The 19,611-nt window shown below is 48.0% G+C and overlaps 6 protein-coding genes across 6 annotated transcripts; 3 read left to right on the top strand and 3 right to left on the bottom strand.

Annotated features, from left to right (window-relative positions):
- Positions 1-4: 4 nt before the first annotated feature.
- On the top strand, positions 5-676 carry TRV_06198 (uncharacterized protein; the record flags this gene model as incomplete). Its single annotated transcript, XM_003019691.1, has 1 exon — positions 5-676. A coding segment is annotated over one exon (672 nt), but the record flags the coding sequence as incomplete, so codon positions are not given.
- Positions 677-1,247: 571 nt separating this feature from the next.
- Positions 1,248-2,456, top strand: TRV_06199 (uncharacterized protein; the record flags this gene model as incomplete). Its single annotated transcript, XM_003019692.1, has 1 exon — positions 1,248-2,456. One exon carries the CDS (start codon positions 1,248-1,250, stop codon positions 2,454-2,456), a length of 1,209 nt encoding a protein of 402 aa, XP_003019738.1.
- A 2,135-nt stretch (positions 2,457-4,591) lies between these two features.
- On the bottom strand, positions 4,592-6,808 carry TRV_06200 (uncharacterized protein; the record flags this gene model as incomplete). Its single annotated transcript, XM_003019693.1, has 2 exons — positions 4,592-6,719; positions 6,777-6,808. 2 exons carry the CDS (start codon positions 6,806-6,808, stop codon positions 4,592-4,594), a joined length of 2,160 nt encoding a protein of 719 aa, XP_003019739.1.
- Positions 6,809-7,240: 432 nt separating this feature from the next.
- TRV_06201 (uncharacterized protein) lies at positions 7,241-13,936 on the bottom strand (the record flags this gene model as incomplete). Its single annotated transcript, XM_003019694.1, has 1 exon — positions 7,241-13,936. The coding sequence occupies one exon, from the start codon at positions 13,934-13,936 to the stop codon at positions 7,241-7,243; it is 6,696 nt and encodes a 2,231-aa protein (XP_003019740.1).
- A 385-nt stretch (positions 13,937-14,321) lies between these two features.
- Positions 14,322-17,448, top strand: TRV_06202 (uncharacterized protein; the record flags this gene model as incomplete). Its single annotated transcript, XM_003019695.1, has 3 exons — positions 14,322-14,630; positions 14,702-15,623; positions 15,728-17,448. 3 exons carry the CDS (start codon positions 14,322-14,324, stop codon positions 17,446-17,448), a joined length of 2,952 nt encoding a protein of 983 aa, XP_003019741.1.
- Positions 17,449-17,706: 258 nt separating this feature from the next.
- Positions 17,707-18,645, bottom strand: TRV_06203 (ureidoglycolate hydrolase, putative; the record flags this gene model as incomplete). The annotated part of the gene is made up of 1 exon (XM_003019696.1): positions 17,707-18,645. The coding sequence occupies one exon, from the start codon at positions 18,643-18,645 to the stop codon at positions 17,707-17,709; it is 939 nt and encodes a 312-aa protein (XP_003019742.1).
- Positions 18,646-19,611: the final 966 nt, after the last annotated feature.

Genomic DNA, 19,611 nt, shown 5'->3' on the forward strand with positions numbered 1-19,611 from the left:
CCAGACACCCGCACTTCTTGCACTCACGCTTGCTCTCGTCGTTAGCAAAGTCGTCGATGATGCCGTTCAGCTGGGTGCCCAGGTCGGTGCAGACAAAGCTCTTCTCCCAGACGATGCTCTTGCACTCCCTGCAGTACCAGCGCAGCGTGTCTTTGGCACCCTTGGGCCGGGGTACCTCCAGCACCACGCCCACCGTGTCCGCGAACCTGACGGGCGAGTGCGGGGTGTTGGGAGGCAGGAGATAGAGCGAGCCCTCGTGGACGGGGATGTCCTGGAAGGTCGGCGGGCTGGTGGAGGTGTCGACCACCTTGATCACGATCGAGCCCTTGTGCTGGTAGAAGAACTCCGGCGTGCTGTTGATGTGGTAGTCGGTCCGGGTATTGGGCCCGCCCACCACCATGACCGTGTATCCCTGCGTGGCCTTGGACGACGGGTGGTAGACGCAGTAGTTGCTAACCGGCGGTTTGAGAAGATGTCCGTTCTCCTTCAGCCTGCACATTCGGGGAGGGGGGGGGAGAGGTCAGCAAACAGGCACCAGACGCCATCCGGCAGTCTCGGGGAGTCTTTCAGCAGACGTACCACTTGGGGATGTTCAATGCAGGAGGCAACATCGTTGTATATCAAGTATTCTTCTATTCGTCTGTGCTGTGCTGTGCTGTGCTGTGACGCCGTCTAAGAAGCTGTAGTAGTTCAGGCACGCGAGGCGAGGCCAGCACATCCCATCTACACCCTGAGCAGACGTCTCTCCGCGCCAGGCGCTCGCATGTCAGGACCCGGGCCGGTTCTCTCTTTATACAAAAAGAGACCAGCAGCGACGACGCAAGGACTCGGACTTTTTATGACTCTCTCTCGGTTCGCTTTCTTCGTTTCTCCTCCGGATCTTTTTTTTTTTATTTTCTTTGCTTTTTCCGATTTTTTTTTTTTGTCCCGCGAAAGAAAAGAAAGAAATAAAAATAAAAATAAAAAAATAAAAAAAGAAAATAAAAAGCCTCGGCTCGGCGGAAAGTTTATCCTCTCCGGGATTTTTTTTTCTTTTTTGATATTTTTTTTTTTTTCTTTGATATTCAAAAACGACGACGGACAGCGAGGTTGAATATTGATTGTTTGTTGATATTTGTTGATATTTGTTGATATTTGTTGATGTTTGCTGCGAATGCTTGATATCTTGTGGAATTAGATAAAGGCAGCGAAGACAACGCAAGGAGATGTCTCGATAGGGATCGAATTGGCCTCGTCTACCTGATATAATGGCCGCCACCTCACAGCCCCCGGTGCGCTTCACTGGCCATGAAGGTCTTGCCCTTCGCCTGGTCCTGTCGACCATCACCGGAAGGGCTATTCACGTCTCCCAGATCCGCTCGGCCTCCCTCAATCCCGGCCTGACGCCCTACGAAATCTCGTTTCTGCGCCTTTTGGAAGCAGTCACCAATGGCTCCCACCTCGAAGTCTCCTACACAGGCACCATCTTGCTCTATAAACCCGGCCTGATCACGGGTAGTGCTGCTGGAGTGGGCGCAAGCCGCGGCGTAGTTACACATGAGCTGCCGGCTGGATGCACTCGCGGAGTCAGCTACTTTCTGCTCCCGTTGTGCCTCCTTGCCCCCTTCTCCAAGGCCCCCGTGAATGTCCTTTTCACCGGCCCTGGCGTCATCACCTCCTCTACCCCATCGGGTGATATGTCCGTCGATAGCGTGCGGACAGCGATTCTCCCGCTCTATGCTCAATTTGGTATTTCCAACAACGTTGAATTGCGTGTGCTGCGGAGGTCAAACCCTGGGCCTAATGGGAAGGGAGGCGGCGGGGAGGTGCAGCTTGTTTTCGGCCACCAAGTTCGCCTTCCCAAGACCCTGCATCTCTTGAATCCCGGCAGAGTAAAGAAGATCCGTGGGGTAGCGTACTCAACTGGCGTTTCTGGTAGCAATAACGCACGCATGATTGATGTGGCTAGAGGGGTCCTCAACCCCTTCGTATCTGATACCTATATCTTCTCTGACGTCTCATCTGCTCCCTTGGTCCCTGCTCCAGAGAGGAATAACCCTGCTGCTAAGAAGAAGATAGGCGTGGGTTTTGGTCTTTCTCTCGTAGCCGAATCGTCCACCGGCTGTCTGTACTCTGCTGATGTAGCCTCTCCACCCTCTGGCGGACAGCCTCCAGAAGATATTGGGAAGCAGTGTGCATATCAGCTGCTGGAGTCGATTGCTACCGGTGGCTGTGTGTCCAAAGTTGCGGCTCCGACTATGCTCACCCTCATGTCTATGGGTTCAGAGGACGTAGGACGTCTGCAGGTCGGCCGTGATGTCGTCTCTGATGAAACCGTTGTCCGTCTTGCCAGGGATTTGAGCAAGCTTGGGGCCGCCGGATGGGGTGTGAGAGACGCCCCTGACTCTGACGACGGCGAGATAATTCTCAGTGTCGTGGGAAGGGGTATAGGAAACATCGGCAGAAAGATCGCCTGATGCGTATTCTTCCTCTCTTATCACACTAGAAGTCGTGAAGCTCAACGTATCTCACCATCAAGAGGCTGTTTGCTGCTATACTGATGCCGCCACAGAGGGTCTCTCCTTCCTTGGGCCACCGTAATGCAGGTGCAGATACGCTCATTAACGGGCCAACACAGGCATTATCACGACCCGGAGAACATTCACACGGACTGCCTGACTCTCTATCTCTACCATATTCCGCTACAAGCAAAGAGTCTACATAAAAAGACCGGCCGTCCTACTCTCTGACGCTCCACCGCAGCCTTCCTCGACTACCTACTTTATCCCAACAAGAGCATCAAACTCCAGCTCCACCTCCACCGCTTATTACACAGCTATATCACTACGACTCATAGGTATATCCGTCTGTATAGCTACGAAATATCCTGTGGCCGCTATACCATTTACCTACATGGCCATATACTACTTATCCAACACCTCCGTGGTCTCTTCCAGTGCCTACGTTGCCATCACTATGTACAATAGCTAGCACCAGGTCTCCTGGATATACCAATACAATATCCTGTTCTACTATACTATCAATATCTGTTCTAACCTGCTCCCCTATCCCCCCTTCTCACGCTCCTGGCCCCCTACCTCTACCCCTACCTCTCCCATCATCACCGTCTGCCTACTCCTATTCCTCAATATCCGCCACCGTTTCGCTTCCATGAGCTTCCAAACTGACGTCGACTATGACACCAACCACTGGTTCGATATCCCGATTAGGAATATATGACGCCGGTTCCAGATATTCAGCAACTTTGTCAAAACCGCCTATATAAACCCCATCTTTTCCTCTCTGTCTTCCTTTCCCTTTCTTCTTTTTCCTCTTTTTTTTCTCCCCGTATTGCTCTCCTGTGCGTGTGTCGCCCACCCACTTGCTTTACCTTCTTGCTGATCCGCACACTCGTCAATTGGTGTGCCCGTGATACTTTATACCTGTACATATATCTTATCACGTCTACCCGCCTGTCACTGCCAGTATGGCATACACGCAAATGTACACTTGTGGTCCTTCTCACGTCCTGCCCACAATCGGTTCCCTCGCCGACTCCCTCAACCGAACCGAGGACACCCCCTTTTTCGACTTCCTTTGCTCTACCCCAGAGGCGGAGTCGATCCGAGCCACTTTCGGCGAAGTGGCATACCAACAATACGTCGAACAAGCTCTCGTTAGTCAACAGGCGAGAGCGGCCCGAGCGGCCGAGATTAGCAAGGAGTTGGCCTCAAAGAGGTCCTCGATCCAAAGATGGATCACGAAGATCAGATACGCATACACCGAGACCAACTTAAAAAAAAAAAGGAATAAAGGCGCGTGTGCCTTCGCTTCTAGGTATGCTATTCAGTTATCATATCCTCTCATACTTGATCTAATCACTTGCTAACCGTTTACTACTCTCTCCCAGCGTCGATACAATGATCGCACAGTGCGAAGTTCGACACCACTGTGATTACACTGTATGCATGCGCCTTCAAACAAAACAAAAAACAAAAAACAAAAAACAAAAAAACACTGTATTCTGGGGGGGAATAAAGGCGGGATTATTCCCAAAAGCAAGGTATGTTCTTTCATTCCCTTTCTCTCCCGCCAGCTTCGAACTGTTTCAACTGACGTGTTTGCTCTGTGTGATATCATCTTCTAGATATGCTTTTTTAAGCTTTACGGATGACTGTTCCGAAACAGCGGATAGCGGCTCTTAGCACGTTCCACACCCGCAGAGCCAAGTCCAACCGTCTTCGACTCACCGAAGAACAACTGCCACGACTAGACAATAGTGGCTCTCATATACTACCTTGCCAACATGCCATCGGCTACATGACTATTTGATGCAACGACCTTGGGGGAATTACAGGATGTTTATGGACATGACATTATGACGTTATGATTTTATGTGTTTATGGCTTTATGACTGTACTCGTCTGCCGGCAGACAAGGCTTCCTTGTTGAGAACCTGTATATTACTAGAGAAGACAAAAAAACATATTATATCTCATTTCTACTTGGTCTGGACTTAAACCTGTTGTAATCTTATCTTTTGCAGCATGTTATTCCGAAAAAATATATGGTAGGGTGCGTATTAACAGGGCTTAGAGGACAGCTGGAGTGGTTATTTCATTGGAGTCAGATCTTCCGGGAAACAGTTATTGCCCTCCTTCTCAAGCCATAGGGGGAGCCCTGCATATTTGTTGATCCAGTTGATCACAGCTCTGTGCCAGAGCAAGGAGTTCTCGGGCTTAATGACCCAATGGTTCTCATCCGGGAATGTCAAAAGGGCACTCTCCACGCCACGCAGCTGAAGTGCGTTGAAAAGAGCAAGGCCTTCAGCGATTGTAAGTCGGTAGTCACGCTCGCTGTGAATGACAAGGTGAGGGGTCTTCCATTCATTGATGAACTCGGAGGGATCCCATTTTATCCAGCTTTCAGGGTTCTTCCAGTAGATCCCATTGAGATCATGAATAGGGAAGTACAGCTCCTCGGCGGCCAGGGAGAATTTAGTGCTGAAAATTCCATCATGAGTGACCAAAGCCTTGAACTTCCTTCCCAGCTCATGTCCCTGAATCCAGTTCATCATGAATCCACCGTACGATGCGCCCAAGGCGACAGCCCGGTCAGTGTCCACGAAGGTGAGATTGTTTTCAATATGTTCAAAGCATTTGACTAGATCTTCGTAAGGTAGGCCACCCCAAGACCCTCTAATGGCATCAGTGAAGCCTTGTCCATAACCAGTGCTTCCGGTGGGGTTTGGTGTGACGACCACGTATCCCTGCTCGGCAAAGATTAGAGGGTTCCATCGAGTGCTCCACTGATCGTTCCATGCTCCTTGGGGGCCACCATGGACAAGGAATGCCAGAGGGTATTTTCCGCCTGGTTTAAAGTTGGAGGGCTTAATAACCCAGGCATGGACAGGGTGGCCATTGGCACCCTTCCACCAAGTTTCACTGACTTGAGATGGCGACAGACCAAAGGATGAACCGTTATTTGTAGCCGACGAGATTTCCTTGGTTTCTCCTTGATGTTTAGCTTCCACTAATGAGTATAAACTGCTTTCCACAAGACTGCTGCTTGTGAGGAAAAGGCCCTTAGGAGTGGAAGCTACATCCACAACCGAACCAGTCGAGGAGATATTGAGCAAGTTGGCAGTAGTCAAGGCCTTTGCATCTCCCATCGGAACCTGGAAGACGAGCCCCCTGCCAGTATCTTCTGCCTTAATTATAAGTGAAGAATCGTCATGGGCCCATACCAATGAGCTAGGGCTGCGGTCCCATGCGCCCTTGTTGTCCTCACTGGCAAAAAGCTCAATAGTCTCTGATCCCTGGTCAAATACGCCCTTTGCTATAACTACCCTGTTCTTATCCGACTCATATCCATCTTCTCGCATGGCAAGGAAAGCTAGTGTGTTATTGACCGGAGATATTACCGGGGAAGTTAAAGCGCCCTCAAGTGACGTAGCCGTGACTGCCTTCGCTTCCATGGGATTGACGGATTCGGTCAAGCTAGCAAAGGGAATGGGGCACACATAACAGACACATTTAGTGTGAAGAGCATCGTTAAGAGTGGGATCCTTGCTAACAAAGACCACCCCTTTGGGGCAAATGTCGAAATGATCAGATCCGCCAAAGGGCAGAATTGGAGATTCAACACGATGAGGGAGATTGAATAGTTTGAACACATTCTTTAATCCGGACACAGAGTACTGCGATGAGTCAGGTCCAGAAAGGGAAGACTTATGTAACGTTCCAATCCATATCGTTTGCTTCTCATCTTGAGTATACTCATCCCAGTGTCTCACAAATAGAGAGGTATAGATCTTGCCGGAGCTGACAGGCTTTTTCACATTGGAAGGGTTGAAGAGTGTCCCGTCTGAGTTTGCTTTTCCACTGACAGCAAAAGCAAAGTGGTCTTTCGACAACCTAGTAACCTTGAGATTCGATACAGTGCCGGGAGTCACGCCAGCAACGTAGGGCTTAGAATCACCCGAAACCTCGGTGACAATGAAACTTGTATTTCCGTTACTCTCCTCTTTCAGCCAAATAAGCTGGTTATCATCCAGCCATTGCGGACTTCCACTGTAGGAGTTGGTGAGGACCCTGGTCTTCTTTGAGGCGAGGTCGAGGATGATCAATTCCGTGTGTGATGAGTGGGATTCGAAGCTATACGTTGACTGTGTATAGGCTAGGAGCGTTCCTGCTGGGTTTGGCACACATGCTGAGCGGCGTGGTGCACTCAGAAGGACCCTATAATTTGTCAATCTCTATAATCTTGAGGAAGTATATGAGTGCTGCTGGTCATACTCAGGGTCAAATTTGGCTCTGTGTACCGTCATGTTGCTGGACTTGGGCCCGCGTGAGGGGTGTATAACTAATACGTAATCAAGGAAGAGCCCTACCACGCAATTAAATTACCAAAAAAGCTATCTGGTGTCAATTCTGAGTTGTATGAAATAGTATAGAGGCGAGAGAAGAGAAGTTGGATGTTGTTGGCGCTCTTCGGCTCTTTATAAAAGAGAGCTCCAAGCCAGGAACCTTGCGGAAATGCGGGGAACCACGTGACCAGCTGTCCGGCCGCGGAGCAACCAAAGCGCTGGATGTTCAAATTGCATTTTGAATGGACAAATTGATTAGAAGGCAAGGTGAACTGGGGGAAACAATTATATTGCAATCAGTTATACATACATGCATGCATTTTTTAAGAGTGAATGCCAAAAAAAAACCAACACCTTGAAGCAGGGTAAAAATGCAGCGAATTGAAAGCACATCTACTCCTCATCTTCCTCTTCCTCATCTTCATCCTCATCCATACCCTCAGCAGCTGTTATCTTAAAGGTAGGGTCTTGGTCCACGCCGACATAACTGTCACTCATGAGGTAGAGCGTCAACTCATGTTCTCCGGGGCTAGGCACGACATATTCAAGCTTCATCTCCAACTTTCGACCAACAGTCACCCTCTTGAGGGAGAGTAAGCTGTTGGTTTTCTCCTCACCAACCACGAGCCACCAGTTCTCCATTTTCTTTGCAGGATAGAATGGAGCAGATACCGTGGTGTCCGGTTCCTCATCCTCATCTAGCTCTCGCTCGATCTTCACCTTGAGATAGGCTGGTTCACCGGCGGTGATATCTTCTGGTTCAAGGACGGTAAAGTCAAGGTCCAGGTTCGGGTATTTGTTGTTGGTAAACGCAGCAGCCTGGGCGAGTTGTTTGTTATCAAGGCCGAGACGCTTGACAAGGGTGCTGTAGTCTTTGTTCTCCGATGGGTCCATAGCCTCCATAAATTCAAAGATGTCACGAATCCTAGCACAGTTGTTAGCATTTCCATATGTTTTAATTTGTGGAATATTAACAGGGACATACTTGAACTCATTAGCGGCCTTAATAGCGGTTGGACCGAAGTGGGGAATCTGCATTAGCGGACTATCTCTATCCCACATGGACTGGACAACCATCTGCGACATCTCCATGGCATTCATGGCATTCAGATGGCCCTTAGATGAAAGGACATCGACGCAGGCACTAAGGAGATTAATAACCTTCCCAACAATGATTTCTTGGTCCTTTGCAAGGTCAATTGGCAGCTGGAGACGTGAAAAATGTGCTTGGAGAAGAACAAATGCTTTAAAATGTGGCGAGTCAAAGGCAGGCTCGGCCATTTTGACAGGAACTCGGTCGTAAACTCTGCGAAGAATGTAGTCTTCATGGCGTCGTACTTGAATGGACTCGAATTCTGTAGCAGAAGTCACAATTTCAAGCATACCCTTAAGCTTCGTTCTGGGAGAAAGCGAAAGAAGGAAGGTCTGCATAGTGATGAAGGAGATGTTGTAATAGGCACCAATCATGGCAGCGTTCAGAGGAGAGATGTTTTCGTCCTCATCCATGTCGACAATTTGTGCTTCAGCCAGTTCCTTAAGGGTATTCTCAACAAGTTCCGATAAGAAAGTACTCAGTCCCTCATGACTAACATCAGTAAGACCGTAATAACTAGGGTTAGCGAGAAGTCGTCTGTAGAAATATGAGTAAGTCATCCAGTCGACAGCATCTTGAGTAGACGTGATTGTTTTCGTGCTTATTTCCGTCACAAACGCATCATGAAGATAGAGCTGCAGATGGCTCTCCATAGGCAGTGCTTCGTTGAGGAATTTTTTATAATATTCACGCTTTACAGCAGGAACCATCAGGACACCTTTGCCGATCCTATCTTCACGAGGCCGCGTGGCTTTGCCAAACATCTGGAGAATGTCGCTAATTGGGTAATCGATATATCGGTGTTCGCGGCCGTCAAATGATTGAGTTCCCATGATGATGACGAGATGAGCCGTAAGGTCAAGCTCCCAGCATACATCCCGAGAAGCAAGCATAACCTGAAGAGCGCCAATCTTGTAGAGGTGAGAAACGATTCGTTTATCGCTTGTACTCAAGGCCTCGTGGTAATAACCGATACCGTGAGATATCGATTCCGCCAATGCTTTTTCCTCGATCCGGTCGAGTAGAGGAGCTATCTCATCAATATCGGCATGTAAGAATCGGTCTTCATTTTCACTAGCAACACAGGCAGTGAATAGATCTAGAGCACTCGATCGAGCTTGCTTGCGACTCGGTACGAATATCAACGCAGGCTTGTCAGGTGAAAGTTGTAGAATGGATAGGTATGCAGGCTTCGCCATAGCGAGCATAAGGGATGGGAAATGGGGTATCGTGAAAGATTGAATATGCAGTTCCAAAGGAACTGGCCGGACATGAGGACTGAAATTGAAAATGGTATGCTTCTTTGCCCCAAGCCATTCTCCAATGTCGCGGGCGTTCGCCAACGGAACGCTAAGCCCGACTATCCGCAGTTCTTGTTCAGTTTGAAGGGAGATATAATGCATTCGTGAAACGATGACTTCATATACATAACCTCCTTGTCCTCCAAGAATGTTTAGATCATCTGCAATGAAGAGCTCGACAGCTTGGACATTCTTGCGTCTCTGCCACTGCCGAGAAATGACGTCCCACTGTATAGGTGTTGCAAGTACGAGATCTGCCCGATCAAGGATCTTGAGGTCGGCAGTAGTCTCTCCAGTAAGTTTCTGAATTGACTTCCCACCGGCAACACTTGTCAGGCGAGCGGTCCAATCAGCAAGTTTTTGATCCACAAGTTCCTGGAATGGAGCGATATATACTGCCTTCCGCGATTCTTCCTTGGACCAATGCCTAAGAATGGCGAATTCGGCGCATACTGTCTTTCCGCTTCCCACGGGGGCACCGACGAATACATTGTCGTCTGAATCAAAGAGTGCTTTGAATACTTGGGTTTGGACTTTATTAAATTTCTCCCAGTTGGGATATAGACCCTGGTAATCTGCCCGCCTCAAAGCTTTGACAGGGACAGGCTGCATATCCAAGAGTGGAGTATGCGGAGGGAATTTCTCGGGAAGAATCAATTTCTGGAACGCAACGGCAACCTTGGTTTCTGAATGTGTCCAGCGATCAGAAAGTAGAGTAATGAAATAGTTGGGTGGCATGGGCTCGGTGATTGGAACAGTGAATTCAACGAGATGTTCGTTCATTTCTGAGATTGCATACTCTTTCCTGAGTATAAACTGGTCATAGAAGAGAATGTCTTCTCCATCACAATCCTCGACGATAATCCAGAATGCTTCGGCATTTCCGTGCAGCGAATCATCCCAGGTGAAATTAGGTGTGATAGTCAACTCAACACGCAGCATCGAGCGAGTCATTGGCTGTACCTGTGCCTGCAGCTCAAGACGGGGGAATTTTGAAACAAGGTCACATACAATACGTCCAGCTTTAGGAATGCCTAGAAGTTCACCCATTCGTGGTGGGTCTAGATCAAAGTAGCTCGCCCAGGGGACATCAATCCGTTCAGCCTTCTGCATAATATCCCGAGGGCAACTTGGGAATTGGCGAAGGGGAGTCATGGTTGGCCACATCCGCTTTTCAGCCATTTTGCAAAGATCCAGCGCTGTTTTTGCAACAGAGGACCAGCCCTTCCGGAGAGTAATCTCGAATATAGCACGGAGGATTCGACCAGCAGATTGGGTGACATACACCATATCAGCCATTAAAGCGAGCCCGTCTAGCTTTAGGCGTGAAATATAAGCTTGTAGCAACACATTGATTTTGGCGTGCGGTTCCTCAATGCTCTCCTTGACAGGAATAGGGACTCTGCTCAACAACTTTGCCAATTCCAATTTCTCGTCTTGTCGAACAGGGATATACTTGAATTCCTCACTCAACGAGAAGATTCGGAATAAATCAATGGTAGAAATCATGGGCTGTAGATGATGGTTATATGTGAGCATAGAGCTGTGAGAGATATAATAGTGAGATGCGATGCGACCGAGCTCAGTGGCCTGGAGTTTGCCTGTTTTCCTGTCGTATTTGACAAGGTTGGATTTCTCCAGGACCATCGCCGCAGAGTGAATAAGATCCACACGGCGCTGCTCAAGCGAGGTGTCGTGTTCATAATCGGCGCCGATGCTATAAAGTCCAGGAGAACGAAGCATTCTGACAAACAAATAGGTATAACCAAGCCATTCCACGCCTTCTTCACGAGACCGAACATTCCCTAGAACGATCTCAGCATTGAGGTTGTCGGCAAGCTTACTCATAAGCTGACTTTCAATGGGTAGCTGTTGGTTGAGTAGTGACAAGTAATACTGAAGCTCCGCCTGTGTGGTGATTATTATACCCTCGCCAAATGAGTCGTACTGGGGCCGACCTGCTCGTCCAAGCATCTGAAGGACATCCTGGGGGCTAAGCTCTACCCAGCTGCCTTTTTCAGGAGAGTAGACTTGAGTTCCCTTAATGATAACACAATGTGCGGGCAAATTGACACCCCACGCAAGCGTAGCGGTACAGACAAGGACTTGCAAACTACCATCTGCAAACAGATCTTCAACAGATGTTCGATCCGCTTTGCTCATCCCAGCATGATGGATTCCAAATCCGTATGGCATTAGGTCTTTCAGTCCGGGATCATTCACTGAGTCAGCCTCTTCAGCCAAGATAGCACGGCTGGCGGCATCGCTTCGTAAAATTTGCCCAATAGTTTCCATCTCAACTGCTTTATCTCGGATATACCTTGCTGTTTTAAGGGTCTCCTTTCGTGAATGGACAAATATCAACATTTGGTTTTTGTTCGCACCTACTTGGTCTAGGACTTTGGTGTAGCAAATATCGTTCATTGTTTTCAATTGCTTAATGGCCTTCTTGTCCGTAACACCGATAAATTCTTGCTTCAGTGGGCATGGTCGAAAGGTACCATCAAAATGGAACAGTCCGTGGATGGGGTCAACACGTAGAAAACTGCCAACGTCACGATAGTTTGGAAGAGTCGCACTAAGTCCAACTAAGCGAACGGGTTCTCCAGTTTGCTCTGTCTTTCGTATAGTTCGACTGACGATGCTTTCCAGTACAGGACCACGCTCATCGTGAAGCAGATGGATTTCATCGATAATGACGAGTCTAACTAGGCGAGTATAGCTAGTGTCGGTTGCTTTTCTTGTTATGATATCCCACTTTTCTGGAGTTGTGACAATAAGTTGGGTATCTGCTATCTGCTGTTTAGTTAATTGACGGTCACCAGTGAGCTCAGACACTTTGATGCCATAGTGTTGGAGGCGTTTCCCAAAATTCCCTACTTGCTCTTGAACCAGGGCTTTCAATGGAGCTATGTAAATGATTTTGAAGTCGTCAAGCATGATTTCACCAGTTTCCGGGTTTCTATTTTTGCCAATTTCACGAAGCATCGTAAGCATAGCCACATTAGTTTTTCCAGATCCAGTGGGAGCGCAAATCAGCATGTTACCGTCGTCATTGAAGGCTGTGGGAAAACATTTTGACTGAATCAAGTTCAACTTGTCAGTGTTGCCGAAACCTGGCCGAGACCATTCCGGAAGTTCAGTTATTGGTATCCTCCTGATGTCGTCATCACGTCTGGGTTTGGGTGCCGGAACATGAATCTCCTCGTAGCCCTTGAACGTTCGCTTCGTAGAGCCTTGAGGGAGTTTAACATTGGGATTGGTCATTAGATGATTACCCTGGTCAAAAACCAAATTCTCAAGATTGATGACTTTCGATGGAGGAAGTCCACCAACCATAGTCCTTGGTTTAGCCTCATCCTCTTCCTCCTTTTTGGCCATGGGAGTATCAACATCCATTGAGTCTACTTTCATCTTTTTCCCAGGGCGGTCAGTGGCATCTTGAACCTTGCCAGTTAGTTCATCGAGGAGGAGTCGCTGCCCACTTTCTATCATTTGGTTTTCAATGAGACGCCTGGCATCACTATCTTCGGCTTCCCTTCGCCACCTTGTCGTCCAAACAATCCTATCACGGTTAAGGACCAAGGTTCCAACAAGCTCTGGATGGTCATAGTCAAACAGTTCCATCAGATCATTTTCGACGTCTCTCAACGGCTTTGGGGTACCATCCTCTGACTGCTCGCTCATTAGAGTAAAAGCTTCCTGAGCTTTCTCATGTTGTACATGGGCGTCTGAGTAAATATTTCCAATCTGTCGTTGTAGCCAGTATGCATCGATCTCGCGTGCGGGCACAATTTTAGTGTCGGCGTCAGATTTTCCAGCGGCGACTCCAGCTCCTGCGTCAATGATCATATCCTCATCCCCCATGCCCATGACGTCTTCGGGTATATTCTGGGCAGCTTCACCTTCGTCGGCTGGTCCCTCATCGGACATATCCTCGTCCTCACTACTCTCTCCTTCATCTTTAACTTCTGCATCGGGCCGCATTTCATCTTCATCTTCATCAGATTCATCGAATACGACAGCCACACCCTGACGTTCATCTAGCTCGGCACCATCCTCGCCTTCTGCGCCAGCGCCATTTGTTTCATCGTCGTCTTGAGCGTCGTAGTCTGTAATTTTCTTCCCAAGATTTACCAGTTCGTTGAATTCTTTCGGGCCCATAGTAACACCCAGAAGATCGTCCACTTCTTTTTTCTTATCAAAATCCTTCATGTTCTCATCCTTCAAAAGTTCGAGGATTGCATCCGCAGCGCTTCGAATGACATCGTGCGGCACATCACCCAGGTGGCTCGCCGTTGTCGTCAATATCAAATCATATGTAGCTCTGGTTGCAGCCGTTCGCGGTCGGTATTTAAGGCCTTCGATGAGGGCATCCGCCGCTGACAATATTCCAACACCACGAAGTTGTGCCTGCTCTCCTCGTTTCCTCTTGCGCTGTTCCCGCTTCAAGACGTCGGCACCTTCTCTTATACCTCCACGCTCAATGTCTTTTGGGGCAGATGCTTTCTTCTGCTTGACTTCTGGACGCATCGCGTGGACACCCATATCCTTGATACTGAGGCGGCCCGCCAGGGACTCTGGATCACCCGTAACCTCATCAGCACGGCGAGTAACAAACCGGCGATCCGCCTGGAGAACCAGGTTGGACATCGCCGAGTACTTGTACTGCGCGACATTATTAGGGTCCGCCATCTTGAGGGTAACTCGGTGGTCAACACTCCCGTTTGAAGCTCCGTGTTCACTCGTTTAAGAGGGCAAATAGATACCCTGACCGCATCAACCTAAAAACAAAAACTTATAGCTGCGATCCATCCGTTGATAGAATAAACCCCGCGAAAACGAAAGGGACGGAGTTCGAGAACTGTGAAAGTTGATATCTTGCTATCCAGAAGCTTGCAAATTTCTGGTCGAACCGCGTCAAAAGCTCTAATATTACGTAAGCGCGAGAAGCTTCCCAAAAACAGACTAGCGTTTATGGTCATGTGATAGCTAAACGCCCGGGCGCCAGAAAGGGGAAATTCGCGATATCAAAAAGTCGGCAGGAGAAGGACTGACAACTCCATGCTGCAAACATACGATGAGACTTCTAAGCGTTCGTGGACGTATAGCAAGGCCGTATTTATACCCTAGAAGCCTAGTTTATACCCAAAGACCTGGCTTGTTACAGTTTAAGGTCCCATATCCAATTATATCATGGCGTGGTGCCAAAACGAAGTCGGCGGCAAGACTGTCAGATCTTGCTCAAGGTCCCCTGGAATCCAAGAAACCATTGGCCCCATTTACCGATGACGTTCCACAATATCCTGCTGTTGTCCAGGGAGCTAAATATAACATGCAAAAGTTTCCCAACTGTGTTCTTCTCACAAGAGTTGGGAATTTTTATGAGGTAGGATCCTCTTGGGCTTTAGCACAACATACGCGGCACAGTTTTGCCTCGACGACTAACTAGCTTAATAGCTCTATTTCCATCAAGCTGAGGAATATGCCAGCTTGTTAAATTTAAAATTGGCGTACAAAAAAACGGCTGTTGGGCCTGTTCCTATGGCTGGCTTTCCCTATTTTCAATTAGACCGTTTTCTCAAGACTTTGGTTCAGGAAATGAAGAAAAATGTGGCCATTAGCGAAGAGTTCGCCAATGACGCCGCCGCCAAGGCCAAAGCTGGTGGATTGATGTTCGACCGCAAGGTTGCGCGTATAGTCACACCTGGCACGTTGATTGACGAAAAGTTTATTGACCAATATCAAAACAACTATCTTCTCTCTATACATGTCGATCCCAGCCTCAATTCTTTGCAATCCGGTACAGATGATCAAGTAACCCGAGGACAGCTCAATTACCTTCCCGACTCCGACATAATTGGCCTATCGTGGCTGGACTTGTCAACTGGAGATTTTCTGACCCAGGTTACTAGCCCTCAGATGCTTGCTTCTGCGATCACACGAATAGGAGCCCGTGAAATACTAGTGGATCAAGGTATAGGGGAACCCCTACGATCGGAACTGGAGTCATTGGTTGTCCAGGAGCACCAACCCATTACGTACTTTCAAAGTCCCAAGAATATCCAACCACTATCAGAGTGGAACCCTAGCTTTGATTCTCCAATATCATCAGAGGTTGCTTCTATGTTTACCCCTCAGGAGGTATCTGCCTGCCAGATGGTCCTTGAATATGTCAGGAAACAAATAAAAGAAACGGATGTGAGGCTTCAGCCACCTCGCCGAAAAGTCGCTGAGGACTCGATGTCTATCGACCGTAATTGTCTAAGGGGGCTTGAAATCTTGGAAACAGCAAGAGATGGATTTGGTAAGGGAAGCCTGCTGCATGCAGTGCGGCGAACTTCAACAAGCAGCGGTGCCCGGCTGCTAAGAGAACGACTGAGTAAGTGGTCCACTTACTGCCCCATCTATATCATTTCTAATCAGACATCTGTATAGCCGCACCATCAGCCTCTTTAGGGGTCATAAATGAGCGTCTGGATCTAGTTTCTCTTCTATTGGAAGACGAAGATTTACGGGAAAATATTATGAGGTTATTGAAACGCAGCTATGATACCCAACGCCTAGTGCAGAAATTCTCACTTGGGAGAGGATTACCAGACGATCTTATATGTCTTTCACGAGCTATTGATGCTTCGGGGGATATAAAGTCAATATTGGAACAAAAACTCACAGCCGTGGAATCCAAAGCCGCCGCTGAAGGCGATATCAGTAGCTCTAAAAGCATTCGACCTTTATTACACCGTTTTAACTTGCATGGTCCAGGAGAATTGTCACGATCCATACAAGATTCAATTGATGAAGAAATGCTTCTACAGAAGCAACGTGTGGAAGAGGATGCAGCCGCTGGCGATTCGGCCCTCGCCCATGACGTGTTGTTAAGTGAAGGGTCAGATGCAGACCTTAATGCAATGCCCAAAAAAGTGAAGGATTCAAAAGGGGATGGACCAAAGGGGCCGAGTGGACCTGACTCCCCTAGTGACACCGCCTGGATTATGCGACCCGATGCCAGCAAGTCACTAAGAAATCTACATGATGCTCTTGAGAACCTTTACTCTGAGAAAGCTAAGCTAACGAAAAGGCTACAGCAGACGCTAGACACTGCACAGCTCAGCCTAAAGTGGACACCTGGTCTTGGCCATATCGTCCACATGAAAGGGACCAAAGCAATGAAAAAATCACTAGAAGATCTAGGGGTAACACGTACCGTCTCCTCCTCGAAATCTACCCGCTCATTTTATTTACCATCTTGGACCCAACTAGGTGCCAAATTAGAAAGCATGAAGCAACAAATCAGAGTTGAGGAACAACACATATTCAAGAGGCTACGGCATACGGTGATTTTGAACCTAGTCAAACTTCGTCGCAATGCAAGTGTTTTGGACGAACTTGACGTAGCTTGCTCTTTTGCAGCTTTGGCTAAAGAACAAGGAATGGTTAGGCCGATTGTTAACAATGGTTTAAGCCACAAAATCTTCGGCGGTAGGCACCCTACCGTTAAACTTGGAGTCGAAGAACAAGGTCGCCCCTTCGTCAGCAACGACTGCTTTGTAGGGGGCAAGGAGCGAATTCTACTTATCACTGGGCCCAACATGGCTGGCAAGAGTACATTTCTTCGGCAAAACGCTCTAATAACTATCCTTGCTCAAGTGGGCTCCTATGTTCCAGCTGAGTACGCAGAGATAGGGCTTGTGGATAAGATATTCAGCCGCATTGGAGCAGCCGACGATCTCTTTCGCGACCAATCAACCTTTATGGTTGAAATGCTGGAGACCGCATCCATCCTAAAACATGCCACTCCTCGCTCGTTTGTGATAATGGATGAAGTTGGCCGAGGAACTACCCCCGAAGACGGAACCGCAGTAGGTTTTGCCTGTCTGCACCATCTTCATAATGAAAATAAAGCCCGCACTTTGTTTGCGACACATTTCCACGCCTTGGCGGATATGACGGCAGACTTCGAGCACGTTGGCAGATATTGTACCGACCTGAAAGAGGATTCATCCGGTGCTTTCTCATTCGTCCATAAGTTAAGGCCTGGAGTTAATCGACAATCTCATGCACTCAAGGTTGCTCACCTTGCTGGCCTACCTCAAAGTGTGATCGATGTAGCCGAAGACGTGATTAAAAAAATGCCAGCCATGGGAGCAGAACTTGGCCATCAAGTAGAAGAAGATTGTCGCAAGCCGGCCCATTCAGCCTCTTGATAGCGCGTTGGCTATACCCACCATTTCATATATCTTCCGTTATCTCGTTTAGTTAGGTCCCTGCCTGCACCCAGACCGATATTTCATAGATCTTTGATACCCGATAGTTGACCAAATATTACGATTTTCCTACTTTACATGGTTATCAGTGCGTAAAAGAGATAATGTTATCTAAAGATGTATTAACCAATAATTTCGTCAGTCTTAGGCTTATAATAGTGAAGTAGAAGAGTAGTTGTCAGCCAGCAATCTCTGGCACTACAACTTAGCCACAACCTTTGACGAGCGGGCATCAACCTCCACAACGACACCGTCTTCCAAACCAACAAGTTCACAATCGTCGCGATCGATCCCATTTACATATTGAACAACAACAAAATCTATCCTCTGTCTCCCTATAACCACCATCGGAGCATGCCATGTTCCGGCCGCATAAGTCACTGCCTGACCTGGCCTAGCAATGAATGCTTGTACATTGTTGAGATCTGGAGGATCGTGTATCGATGTTGCTGAATCCACCTGGCCTACTAGTGATGGAGCAACAATGACCAAATAGAAGACGTCTTCAGTCACAGTGTCTCGTCTTATGGCATGATCCTGATTGTGACTCCGTGATATGGGAATGAATGACTGTGAGGTGTACGGATGTCTTTCGAGAAACTTTACGTCAAATAGTCCTGATAGATTCTGATTCCATAGTCCGGAAAATCCTTTCGATGAGGAGGGAACAGATAGGGATAGAGGAGTGCGCAATTCCCGGGGGAAGCATGAGAACATGCTCATGCGAGCCTCCCCTTTCTTTGAGCTTTTTCCATATGATTCAGTTATTGGTGATATCGGGCTCCATTTCACAGCAGAGCCTTGGTTAGCTGATTCAGCGGCACAATCAGGAGTCTTGAAGCTGGTGATGGAATTTGGTGGAGTGTTCAGTGTATCTGGCAGAGGTGTTTCGACTGCTGTCCCGAATGGCCTAAAGCTTTCCCTGGTAAAAGGTGAAGCTCGTACTCGAACTGTATGTGCGAAACGAAGTGATTGAACCATTATAGGAGAGTAGGTAGAGTGAAAATGAGTGTACAGCGAGTCGCTAGCGAGCTCTCGTTTTCTTTGCAGCTCGAAACTTCTGCTTGGAGCTGATGTTGTTGCTTTCTTGCCGTTATCGATAAACTTTCTACTCAGCCGAGGCTGTGGCTTAGTCATTGAGAATAATGGTCCGTGCTCAGCTCTGCCAAGGATATATATCAACCAATAAAAAAAGGCTATTAGTGGCCAATCAAATGAGGTTAATATAGCTGACTAATAATAGCCTTCCAATTGGCCTTGCCATCACCTCGTCTTTTTTACCATCAACGACATCGAATAGCTTGAGAACTCATTGCGATCTGGATATTATGGAACAGCGAGAGAGTGGGAGACAATCCAGAATGAAGGAGAGCACGAGATGCCGAAGAAAGAGAGCTCTCCCCGCATTCTTACAAGCCGAAGATGGCTTGGTTACGCATTAAACAATAACATAAACCTTCACCGACCTTGATTGACAAGGTACTGTCCAAGTACCTGTTCACCCGGTTACCATGCAACAACAGTGACATCACTGCCGATTGGTACCTATTCCAGCAACAAAGGAAGTATATGTCCCGTATTATAGGCTTCTTCTCCCCGCACGGGAACCCGCTATTGCAACGCCTTCAGATCGAGTTGGCAGCGCGGCGAGCTCCGGCCGGGGTATAAGAGAGGTCGTTTCCATCGTCATGCATGGCCTCACTTCCCTTGATCTATTTCGACCTGCGGTGGTGTTACACACGCAAATAGCTACCAAAGTGCAATATTAACAGAGCACGTTGACAACAACCATGGGAGCTGACGATAAGCCGAGTGAGTTTAGCCGTTTGAACCCGGTCTACGGAGTTCATAAGCTGATATATAGCTCCTTAGGCACATATCGCTACCATGAGGTTCCGGTTTATACCACCTCTAATGGCTGTCCGGTAACTGTTCGATCCTGTTTGTAAGCGGAGAGGAAATATAACTAATGGGCCCTAGGTCATGGACCCGGAGTCCTCACAGAGGGTTGGCGAGAATGGACCCTTGCTCTTACAGGACTTCCATCTCATAGACCTGCTCGCACATTTCGATCGCGAACGTATCCCCGAGCGAGTTGTTCAT

The sequence above is a fragment of the Trichophyton verrucosum genome (assembly GCF_000151505.1).
Source record: "Trichophyton verrucosum HKI 0517 chromosome Unknown contig00679_1.f1.exp, whole genome shotgun sequence".
Taxonomy (NCBI): domain Eukaryota; kingdom Fungi; phylum Ascomycota; class Eurotiomycetes; order Onygenales; family Arthrodermataceae; genus Trichophyton; species Trichophyton verrucosum.